The following is a 12,260-nucleotide window of genomic DNA, read 5'->3' as shown; positions in this document are numbered from 1 at the left end:
AGGCATCCGTGAAGAGGAGCATCTCCGGAGGGTCGGCCGCGAAGGGCATCCCCTTGAGGGTGTTCGAAGTATCGATCCACCACTCGAGGACCTCCTTCGTTTCCGTGGTCACTGGAACTACTTTGTGAGGGGAGTCTCTCTGGTTCCAGGCTTCTTTCAGGTTCCACTGAACTCCTCTGAGCTTGAGTCTCCCCTGAGGGACTAGCTTCTCCAATGACGTATCAGTCACTGCCAGTCCTTGGTCCTCCTGGGCTGACCCGACAGAAAGGGCCGTAGGATCTGGTTCAGGTTGTCTAGTCTCTCTGCGGAAGGGAATGCTTTCGCCAACCGGGAGTCCAGGACCATCCCGAGCTAGGTCATCCTGGTGGACGGTATCAATTGGGATTTTTCCAGGTTGATGGTGATACCCAGGACGTTGCAGAACTGCAAGAGTTTCGCGCCTTGCCCCCTCAGTACTTCCCTTGAGTCTGAAAGCAACAACCAATCGTCCAGGTACCGAATCAGGCGGATACCCTGTTCGTGTGCCCAGGCTTAGACTGTCGCGAAGATCCTCGTGAAGACCTGGGGGGCTGTGGATAGACCGACACAGAGGGTCTTGAACTGCAACGTTTGGGTACCCCATTTCACTCTTAGATACTTCCTGCTGGAGGGGTGGACAGTGATCTGGAAGTATGCGTCCTTGAGGTCTATCGACATCATGAAGTCTCCTTCCCTCAAGGCCGCTAGGACCGACTTCGGAGTGTCCATCTTGAAATCGGTTTTGCACACGAACTTGTCGAGGGCTGAGAGGTCTATGACTGGTCTCCATCCCCCTGTCGCTTTCTCCACCAGGAAGAGTCTGCTGTAGAACCCTGGCCCTGGGTTCTTGACTGGCTCCATTGCCCCTTTCGCTAGCATAGCAGAGATTTCTTCTTGCAGGGCTATCCTTCTCAGGGGGTCTTTCGGTGCCAACCATTCTGCCTGTAGATCTGGTATCAGAGGTGGGGGTTCCGCCCGGAAGGGCAACCTGTATCCTTCCTTCAGGACCGTCACGGTCCACGGATCCGACCCGTGGTCCCGCCATGCTTGCCAAGAATTTTTGAGGCATCCCCCCACCTGAGGCTTCGGCAGGAGTAGGGGGCCTCCCTCCCTATCTCCTTCAGGAGGCATGGCCCGAACACCCTCTTCTGGAGGCCGAGTAGGAGGGCCTAAATGTTGACTGCGTGGTTGCAGATCCCCTACGGGAGGGCTGAGAAGACTGCTGCCAGGACGTAGTAGGAGCGTCTCTCCTGGGCTGGTTAAGTAAGGCGGGAGGAGGAAGAGGGACGTCCGAAGGAGGTCTCCTATGGTTGGGTTTTCTTGCTGGAGGAGGTCTCGGTTCCCCTACATCCTTTAACTTCCTCACCATACCCATCACTACTTCTACTTCCTTGAGGGGGAAGACAGTCTCGCCCCACAGTGGAAGACTCCTCAGGGACCTGGCCTCTCTGTCGGGGAGCTGCCTTACCAGTTTGTTGAGTACAGTGTCCCTCTTTCTCAGGATCCAGTTAGCGGTTTGCGTAATTGACTGATAGGACAGGAACTTCAGGGCCTTACCTCCCGAGCCAAACAGCTCTTTCAGCAAGGCCTGATTTTCCGGAACCGCTAGGTCGTACGAGGATTGGAACGCTACCAGCGTGGCAGCCCACCAATCCAGCCAGGATGACACATGCACCAGGTCCCTGGACAGCTCCTCCATCATGGCGGTCTCCGCTGGTGAGAAACAAACTGGGGCTGTGGTCGCCCTCTCTTCTGCTGCGCCTTGTCCCAAGATGGCGACTGCTGGTTCTACTGCGCAGGGTCCCATGCGGTGGCCTTCCGGGAGGTAGAACCGCGACTGAATCTTTAGGCCCTGGAGAAGCCTAGAGGCACTCTGGCTCTTGGGGGCCTCTGCATGGTTAGCCACTACCTTGCTGACATGTGCCAACCCCAGCTTCACGTCTCTAGCCACCGGGAGCGCTAGTGAGGGCTTCTGTTGAACAGGGGCAGCCACCATCCTGTTGAGGCTCGAGCGCCAGTAGTCGTCAGACGAGGGCTCCGGTTCATCCAGCCTATGGTGTCGTCGGATGAGGCCTATGACTCTCCGGTAAGCGGAAACCTCCACTGGAGAGCCTTCTTCCCCGTCCTCTCTCTTGTCCGCGGGGGGTCCTAGTTCTCGTGACGGCGGACCTCCGACGGAGGGAGCCGTACCAGGAGGTGGCATCCTATTGGAGTGGTCCGATTCCCTCGCTACAGGCCGTAGGATGGGCATCGCCGCTGGGACGAAGGTCTCCGTCCTTGATTTCTCCCTTCTCCTGGAGGACCAGGGGTCCGCGGGCTTGCCCGTCGAGGAAACAAACCTCTCTCGCTTTGGACGTCTCCTTGGAGATCTTGAAGGAGGGACGCAGCTGACAGACCGAAGGGGCGCAAAAGGGGCGACTCTCCCCGCTGGGCGGATGGAGTCGGAACCTTCGCAGACCTATGCCTGTCCCTCAACGTCTGATGCGACGAGCTCCTCCGCCGGTCAAATCTGCTCCCAACGATGAATCCTACTGGTGATCGGGGTCTGGGGAGCCATCCCGAGGTGCCCACGACGGCTGCCGCCCCCAGGAGTTGGCTACGTGGGATGGAAACCCGCACCCATTCTTCCTCCGGCGAAAGACTTCTCCTGAACTTCCTCCTGGGGGACCTTTAACGTCTATCCACGTGGCGGGGTCTTGAAGACGAGCGCGAATGTGATCGTCTCCTGCAAGACCTAGCCCATCGCCTACTATGGTCTCTCGGGGCTCCTTCATCTGACGAGTAAGAGTAGGCCTCAAACGAGGAAGCCGCGGATCTGTAGGGTCTCGTTGGAGGGTCCGAAAGTCAACGTGTCGTTGTCGGTTCTGCATGGGGCCCGGTCGACGACGCAGGCTCCATAAAAACCGCTGGGAACGACGCTGACGGTGTTGGAGGGGAGCTCCTCGTTTGGGAACCAGGCCTCGAACTCCTCTTCCATTCTGTGGGGTGATCTGAAGGGAGTCTTGGGAGGCGCCCACACGAGGGCGTCTGATGGCGGCGAGTCGTCCTTCTCGGCGTCGCCCTCGGCTTCTGACGCACCTGAAAAGCCCCCAAGAAGAAGCTGCTGCCATCTTTCCCCACATAGGATCTTCCGAAGATACGGGGCCCCTTTTGTTCAGGGCCCCGACCCCCGAAAACACACCAGTCCCTCCCTCAGGCGGGGGGCCTGGACAGAAGACACAATACCACTGTCTGGTAATTTAGACTCCTGGGGAAGGGCCACCGGCCGCTTCCCCGCAACAGACTTACCTCGACCCCTACTCTGGGTAGGGGGAGAAGGTAGAGAAGCTCTATCCGACGGGACGCCGGGCAAAGCGAGAGGCGAAGAGATGTTGGACTTCCTCGGGGACTGTCGAGAGGCTTTCTTCTTTTTCGTGCCGTAACGCACCCACTGCACTTAATTCCAGGACTCGCACTCCGGACACGTGGCTGTAGGGGAACACACACTGCCCCTACACGACGAACACAAGGAGTGCGGGTCAACTTCGGGTTTTGAGAGAAAAGCGTCACACGATTTGCCGGCCATAGGCCCAGGGCAACGACGGGGCTGCTCCATAACGAACAAGTAATATACCGCGAGACACAGGAACACAGAGGGAAAGGAAGGGAAACACACAAGGGACCACGTGGAACACAAAGGGTCGCACTGGGTTAGAGAGAGAGCGTCAGTGTGTTAACGCCGACGCGACCAGAAACTTACTGAGGAGCGAGACCTGAGAAAGCATGCTCTCTGACCCCGGGTCATCTCTGGGCGCGTACCACTCCGCCAGAGATTACCCCGCATAGAGAACGGGAATAGGGTAAACTACACAAAATTCTGGTCGGATGGGAGGAGATCCCAAATACTCCTAAGAAAGCAGTTCGAGGTAAGTACTCCGTGTTGGAACAAAAGATAATTTAAAAGGGGGAAAACTAGTGGTTTGCAACAAATGGTAAATCTCAGAGTGATTAAGAGCATAGAAAATAGGAATTTCTGGAGCCTTTGTATATCAGTGACCACCTAACCTACAAGCCGTGTCCTTACCCACTAACTTAAACTGCTGTATTCTTAGCCACCCATCATCGCACATAGATAGCTGTTATCACACATACACCCTAAATTTCCTACAAATTTTCTAGGTAAGCCATGGCCATTGTACTACAAAACCTGTGTTGGGTGTTCTGCATAACTTCTACACGATAACACTACCTAACCTAACCAACGAGCTGTGTCCTTACCTACTTACCTAGAGGAGGAGCGTGGTATCTTCTTCACAAATTACATCATCTTTTTTTGTGGTGGGTGAGATGAACTGGCAATTAGCGAAGAATGGGATGATGGGACCGAGCAGGACTTCCAGAATCACGGACATTGACCACCAAACAAGTTTGACTAATTCTAGGAACGGCTTCCGTTTACAGCCAGTATCCTTCAAATATCGTTTCAGGATAATGTACATAGCGAAGAACCTATCATACAATGAAATTATAAATGAATCACGAGTTTCTTCGCTCTTGCACCAATAAAGTTGCCCTCTTTGCGTCTCCGGGGGCTAAGAATGAGCATCCCACACCCCGCCTAATGCTCCCACTACCCTGTTCGAATTCTGAATATATTAAATTCTGACTGGATAAAAAAAAAGCACTCCGGCAATTTCCCCAGCCAGGCAGTGTTTGATTGGGTCGCTTTAAATTACCGAGCCCAATGTTTAGTTCAGGCTTTTGCCGCTAAATCACGACTGAAACAAATACAAACGTTATCCACAATGAAATCTATGAACTAAGGGAGTGAGGTACAGAACTTGTTTGGCATAAATTTCATAGCAATTTAGATGATTTTCAATATAATTCTACACTATATAGGTAAAGTATTTAACTAGGGATACGCGAACATACTGAAGTTTTTTCTTTTTTATACAAGTTTGCGATCAGGTTGAAAATAGGGAATTCTGTCGTTATACATACACCCAGAGGTGTATGTATGATAGCGGCCACCTGCATGTATGATTACGTCTAACTTAGAATACGGCAGTGTAAAGGGGGTCGCAGGGGGGCGTTAGCCCCTCAGTTAGGTAAGTAGGTAAGGACACGACTTGTAGGTTAGGTTAGGGGGGGAAAGTCGAGGTTAGTCGATGTCCATTTTTAATCAATGCGTGAGGAACTGACCGCTGATATACAAAGGCTCCTACACCCCAATACATGCATCACCGTATATGGTGGTGGTGCTAGTGTAAAAAATTATTTATTAACAATTAACGAAAATTAGTTTCATACGAAACACTATAATGTAAATATAATTTTAATGTCACGAATCAAATCTTGGTTTTATCTAATAATTGTCCCATATTTTGAAGTACAATAACAATAACAAAATGAGCTGACAGACTTACCCAAAACAGGTCCCCTTCCAGCTTCGTCAACACCTAGAACACAGGGCTCATTCTTACAAACTTCCGGAACATCTGCATCTACATAGAGATTCTCCCAGTTCTTTTCGGTATACTTGGATAAATCCATAACGAAGACAAAAATTTGGAGATCGTACTACAAAATTAGAATGAACTGTTAATCATTCACTTATTCCCGCTCTTCTGTTCAGGTTCAGGTTCAGGTTCTGGGGTGAGGCATAGCCTTTACAACGGCGCCTCTGTGTCTTTTAGTTTTGTGTGTTCCTTATTTTCACTCGTTTTTCTCTTTTCATCCACATTTGTTGTAGTATACTTTTCTTATTTTCAATATTCTCTTCACAAAAAAGGAATTTTCCAACTGTTTGTGCACTATCTTCTTTGTATGGTTGTTGAAGCTCAATTGTTTTTATTCTTATATCACTAAACTGTGGACAATATAATATAAAGTGGTTAGCATTTTCTTCTACATCACAGAATACACAGTTTATATTTCCATCTTGGTGTCTGTTTCTTATATTCAAGCCCAATGAGTTTGTCCTTGCTCTAAATAATAAAATTGACGAAAATGTATTGTCATACACTTCCTCCTCCTTGATTTCACTTTTCCAGTTTTTATACAAAATTAAACTCTCCTTACACTCCATTTCACTCTTCCATTTGCTTGTGTCCCATTCTCTTGTTCTCTTCTTTATGTCCTCTTTCGTACATCTCTTGACTTCTCTCATCGCCATCCCACATTCTTCAGCATACTTCTTCACATGCATCCACCACTTCCTCTCTTTTTCTTCCATATCATTGACTATTGCTGTAAGTAGGTCCTTTTCTCCCTTAAAAATGCTATTAAGGTACCTCAGCTTACCATCCATTACCCTTGTTTTCATAGCTGATGCTCCTACATCCCCTCTCAAGGCTACAATTGCTGTATTCCTTACACCCCCTAACATCCTTCTATACACTCCATTCTCTATTCTCTGCAACTTTTCTATTTCCGTTTCTGTTAAGTTAATCACATTTGTTCCATATAATATAGAGGGTAGTGCTACACTTTTCCAGTATGTTTTTCCTATCAGTATCTTATTACAGCTTTTTTCTATGATCGAATAAGTAAGATTGGCTAGCTTTTGTGCCTTAACTATCATTTCACTTTTCTGTGTTTTGAACATATTCCTACCATCATCTACCTTGATACCTAGGTATTTAATATTGCTTACTACTCTTATTCCCTCTATATTATCTGGTTTCTCCTTCATATTATATATAAGTACGCTACTTTTGTCTCTATTTATGTCTAAACCACACTGCTTTCCTATATCTATCACTTTCCTTATGTTTAATTCAGCATCCTCTATATTCTCAGCAAGCACTAGGACATCATCAGCAAAAAATAATACTACTAGCTTTATAATATCATTTTTAAAACCATTACCTTCCCTTTCTACTTGTTTTATAATCTGATAAGTAATTAATTTGAATAATGTTGTAGAGGCAGTACAGCCTTGCTTTATTCCACTACTTACGCTCAATTTTTGTTCTACTCTTTCCCCTATGTCTAATGTAGTCGAGTCTCCCACATACACTTCAGCTATAGAGTTAATTATACTAGTATGTACTTTGTATTGCTTTAATGTTTCTATCAGTGCTTCCCTTTTTATGGAATCGAAAGCTTTTTTGAAATCTAAAGAGGCCACTATGAGTTTTTTCTTATTTTTGAAAGTTTCTTCGACCATGTATTGTAAGATGAATATATTATCCTCAATCCTTCCTCCTTCTGTAAATCCCGCTTGACTATCCTCTATGGCATTATTACTTTTTAAATGCCTTTCTATTTCATCCTTGATAAAAGCCATGTATATTTTATATGATACATTTGTGAGAGCTATAGGTCTCAATTCCTTTGCTGTTGGCTTGTTTTTCTTTTTTAACATTTTTGTTCTGGATTCTTTCCAGCTTTTGGGTTTTTCTTTGCTGGCTAGTTCCTCTTTGTAGCAGTTCACTAGTGTATTCTTGCATATATCACTCATCATCATTGCTTTGTAGTAGTCTGGCTTTAGTCCATCTGGCCCTGCTGTTACCCTCCGTCAACTTCTTCTTCTTACGGGCTAATGTAACCTAGGTCGATTTCAAGGACCAGATTCATCATCATTACACAAGGATCATAACACAGTGATTGTGGATGTAACCACACTATTACAGTAGATACATAGGTGTAAAGCATTACAAGCTACAGTAAAAGGTTAAATATTAATAGTTAACTTCTACTTTTATTCTCAACTTCCATAGCATGTATAATATATCTGGCAACTTCTTTGGTTCCCAATTCTAATTTCCTCAATTCTTTGCTACTAGTTCCAAATTTTCTTAATTCTCTATAAACAAACATGTGTTGTTATATCACCTGCCTCTCTCCACAACTAACAAAAGATATAAATTCTTGTTTCTATAATTTTAAGTCGATCATATTAAACATTGTCTTTATTACTATGACAGCTTCCTTAGTGTTCAATTTACCTATGTAATTTCTTCTGCCTTTGTCATTTATAAACATTAACTGTAATCTTTGTTCTCTTTTTCTCCGAATTTCATTTGAAACTTATATTTCAATTCTCTCAAATCCTCCCTTTCTATAAGTTCTTATCTCTTTAGTTTCCCTATATTTTTTTTACATATTTCTAAAAGATATGGCAAAATATCTAACTACTATTATTAGCTTAACAAAGTGGGATATAAACTATGTTCACAAGTACATTTCCATATCCCAATTAACTTCATATATATATATATATATATATATATATATATATATATATATATATATATATATATATATATATATATATATATACGGGTACATAATACCCGTAGAATTATTGGGTCCTTTGACTGGCTACAATACTACATTGGATCACTCTCTCTGGCTATGCCTCATTTTTACTTTGCCTACCCAAATACTAAATATTCTGGCCTATTCTTTCCACATTCTCCTCTGTACTCATACACATGGCAACACTGAGATTACCAAACAATTATTATTTTGTTTTACGAAGGGTTTACTGCACTATAATTGTTCTGTGGCTGCTTTCCTCTTGATAATAGTAGAACAGACTCCATATCTATCATAAGCTGCTCTTCAAGGACACTCCAAACTCAAACCATTGTTCTCTACTGTAATGTTGGGTAGTGCTATAGCCTCTGTTCCATGGTCTTCCATTGTCTTGGAGTAGAGGTCTCTTGATTGAGGGTACACTCAGGCATACTATTCTATCTTATTTCTCTTCCTCTTGTTTTTACAGGGTATTTTAGTTTATATATGAAAGATCAATTTTAATATTATTATTGTTCCTAAGTATGTTATCTTAATTGTTCATTACTTCTGTAGTGTATTTATTTCCGTTTCCTTTCTTCACTAGGCTATTTTCCCGTTTGAGCTCGTGGGCTTATAGCATCTTGCTTTTCCAACTAGGGTTGTAGCTTAGCTAGTAATAATAATAATAATAATAATAATAATAATAATAATAATAATAATAATAATAATAATAACGATAATAACTATAATAGTAATAATAACAATAAAAACAATCATCATTACTATTCCACAGCAAAAGAAAGGCATCAGTCATGTCCTTCCTTTGGAAGAAAGATAGGATTTTGCTCTTGTATCCACGTTTATCTTTTCCTGTCTCATAAGTGAATGCTTTCCATAGCTCTTTGAGCTGTACCTAGGTTATTCTAAGGCTTTAGTAAGGCTCCAAGTTTCTGATGCATAAGTTAATACTGGTAGTACCATCTGATTAAATATTCTTATTTATGGAAAGTAGCATGAACCCCCTTTATCTTTACCAAAAGCTCTCCATTCCATGCTTATCCTTCAATTTCGGTCTTGTGTCCTGGGAAAACACTTATCATCTGTCGTAAGTACGTATATTCAATAAAAATCTGTAGAGGTTCGTCCATAACACTTACTTGTCGTCTCTGCATTTTCATTGAACATGATCTTAGTTTTACTCATTTTGATTTTCAGTCCTACATTTCTGTATTTTTCTATAAAGGTTTTCTATCATCATTTGCAATTCCTCCCATGATTCACTTTACAAAATTGTCATCTGCAAATCATGTTTTGTGTGTCTATATATATATATATATATATATATATATATATATATATATATATATATATATATATATATATATATATATATATATATATATATATATATATACACACACACACACACACAGTCCGTGCACATTAATACATCATCAGCAGCAACCTTAACTAGCCCATTGCAGGACTAAAGCCTAAGACATGTTCTTCCCCTTCCGTCTGCTTATGATTTTTCTTCGCCAATCTATACCCCCAAATTTACTTAGCTCATCAATCCATCCTCTTCTCTTTCTTCTACTTTAAAAAAAAATGCAATCTCAAGGGACCCATTCCCTAATTGTTAATGTCTATCTAGCATCTGTCATTCTCACTATATATATATATATATATATATATATATATATATATATATATATATATATATATATATATATATATATATATATATATATGAGGTAGGACCTGGAGGAAGAAGATGCCTTCTCCAGCCATCATAAGGCTCAATGCTACACAGTATTCTATAAGTTTTATTTCAGCTGTGACCAGATTGTGGAATGATCCTCTTTTCTTGCAGCTGAACAGATGGAACTTCACAAGTTCAAATTTGCAACGAATACTTTTTTCATGTTGAATAGAGTGACACGAGTGAAGTCTCTCCCAGTTTATATATGACATTTATTTCAATGTTCTTTTTAAAGTTTTAAAGGCTACTCGTTAATGGCAGAGGCACGGGCCAGTGATACTGCCCTATTAAGCAGGACAAAGCCTTAAAGGCTGACCATATATACATATGATCAGCACCCGGCCCCATATCCAATCAAGCTAGGACCAAAGAGAGCTAGGCAATAGCTGCTGATAGACCTATAGTCCCCCAAACCTACATCCTTAGCTCAAAAGGATGGTGGGATGGTGTGGCTGCAGTGACCAAAGGAACTAACAAGTTTGAGTGGGACTCAAACCCTAGTCTGAAGATCACCAGTCAGGGATGTTACCACATGTATTCGTTATTCAATACTTTTCATAATGCATATGCATATCCTTATTTCCCTTTTTAACTGGGCTATATTTCCCTGTTGGAGCCCTTGTGCCTACAGCATCCTGCTTTCCTACCTATCGTTGTAGGTTGGCTAGTAATAATGATAGAAACGGATTAAAAATTAAAATATGAAGATAATTCTAAACACAGCAACCCCATACTGTATAATCATCATTAGCCATTACTTGTCCACTGCAGAACAAAATCCTCTGACATGTCCTTCCACTTGCAGCTGTTTGAGGACCTCTACGAGTCCACACCCGCAAACTTCCTTATTTAATCTTCATCCTTTTCTCTTCCTTCCCTTCTTTCTTTTGCAAACTCTAGGGACCCATTCTGTTATCTGCCATTTCCATTATATGTCCTGCCCATGTCCCTTTACTTTTTCTTACTTTTTTTTTTTCTTAATTATCCTCTACTTCAGTTTGTTCTCTACTTTATTTCTGGTCCCGTTTAGAGGTATTGCCAGACGTATAACTACTCGATCACTCCCGGTACCTATGGTGAGAGAGGAATACCCTAAGAGGTACCACTCAGAGGGGATAGGAAGGGTTGAATTTGTGTGTGCATATCTAAGTATTTAGCATTCCTTTTTTATGGGTCACATAATTTACAATAGCATTATAACTGATCTTGAAACCGAATCTTCTGTTTATATTGAAATAAGACCCTTTATTGTCATTGCATTGAAAATAAAAACATTCAAACTGTACCATAATGCTGCTTTATAACTGAACTGGGGATTCATCATTGACACCACTTATTAGGATTCCTAATTGGGTAGTAGTCAATCCGGTCCTTCTCCGTCAATGCAACTTAAGGATTCAATTGACTGATAAGAGTTGCTGCAAAATTATATTGCAGAGTGAGCATCTAGGATAGGAACCATGAACTCACAATTTTTAGCAGGTACCCAATTTTTTCTACAGTAGCTTACTTGATCCCTCTATTGCCTTTGGTCTGGCTTCCTTTTACCTTTTAAGTTGTACTCTTCCCAATTTGATTTAGTTTTCATTCCTGAATTTCCCACTCGATACAACTAATATCACAAGGGAAATCATCAAATTGATTGTAAAATAATGGTGTGGTAAACAATTGGAATGTTGTAAGCGTGGACTTAGATAGCGTAGGTTACAGTATTTGACATACAATAGCTTTTACCTTGGATCTGCATTAAAATTCATCTTAAAACCCAATGTTGTAACATCTTAATCTTTTCTTGTTAGATATTTATAGGGTCATCTAATTATATAATATATCTGGTTTTATGCACATCATACTTAATGTGTTGATGCAAAGCATAAATTTAGTTTACAGGTCTGGATTATCGATACTAATATAACAGGCTCTTCATGATACAGTAATATCAACATTTTGATCGAAAATACCTTCATCTCTATTGGAAATTAGTAGTTTCAGCAATAGACCACCCGCAGGAAGAACAACATAAGAATGTGGGTCAGTCAACATCCCTGTTATTTGGCGGGGAGAAAGCACAAAACTACTGTTTAACGTAACCTCAAACCCTCTTAACCTAACGTAGGGTAATAGGTCTCCCCTACTTACCATTGGGACCTTGGGGAGGCTTGATATTAAAACCATCTACAAATTTCCTATCATGACCTACATTGTATCACTTCGAAAATGTTCAATAAAACCCTTATGCATTTAGGTTAGG

General features: G+C 42.5%; 1 protein-coding gene across 3 annotated transcripts in view; it reads right to left on the bottom strand.

Annotated features, from left to right (window-relative positions):
- LOC137646903 (ribonuclease H2 subunit A-like) overlaps positions 1-12,260 on the bottom strand; it is a 50,834-nt gene that overhangs the window by 37,751 nt on the left and 823 nt on the right. For 2 of the 3 annotated variants that reach the window (XM_068379974.1, XM_068379973.1), the window contains exon 1: positions 5,427-5,626. The exons of the other annotated variant lie outside the window; for it this stretch is intronic. In XM_068379974.1, the coding sequence (XP_068236075.1) occupies positions 5,427-5,553 (127 nt within the window). In that variant the 5' untranslated portion in view covers positions 5,554-5,626. Of the gene's footprint in view, positions 1-5,426; positions 5,627-12,260 lie in introns of those variants that run through there. 3 annotated transcript variants of the gene reach the window in all.

The sequence above is a fragment of the Palaemon carinicauda genome, chromosome 9 (genome assembly GCF_036898095.1).
Source record: "Palaemon carinicauda isolate YSFRI2023 chromosome 9, ASM3689809v2, whole genome shotgun sequence".
NCBI classification, from domain to species: domain Eukaryota; kingdom Metazoa; phylum Arthropoda; class Malacostraca; order Decapoda; family Palaemonidae; genus Palaemon; species Palaemon carinicauda.
Note: the sequence above shows the minus strand (reverse complement) of the source record. Positions and strands in the feature narration are given on the sequence as shown.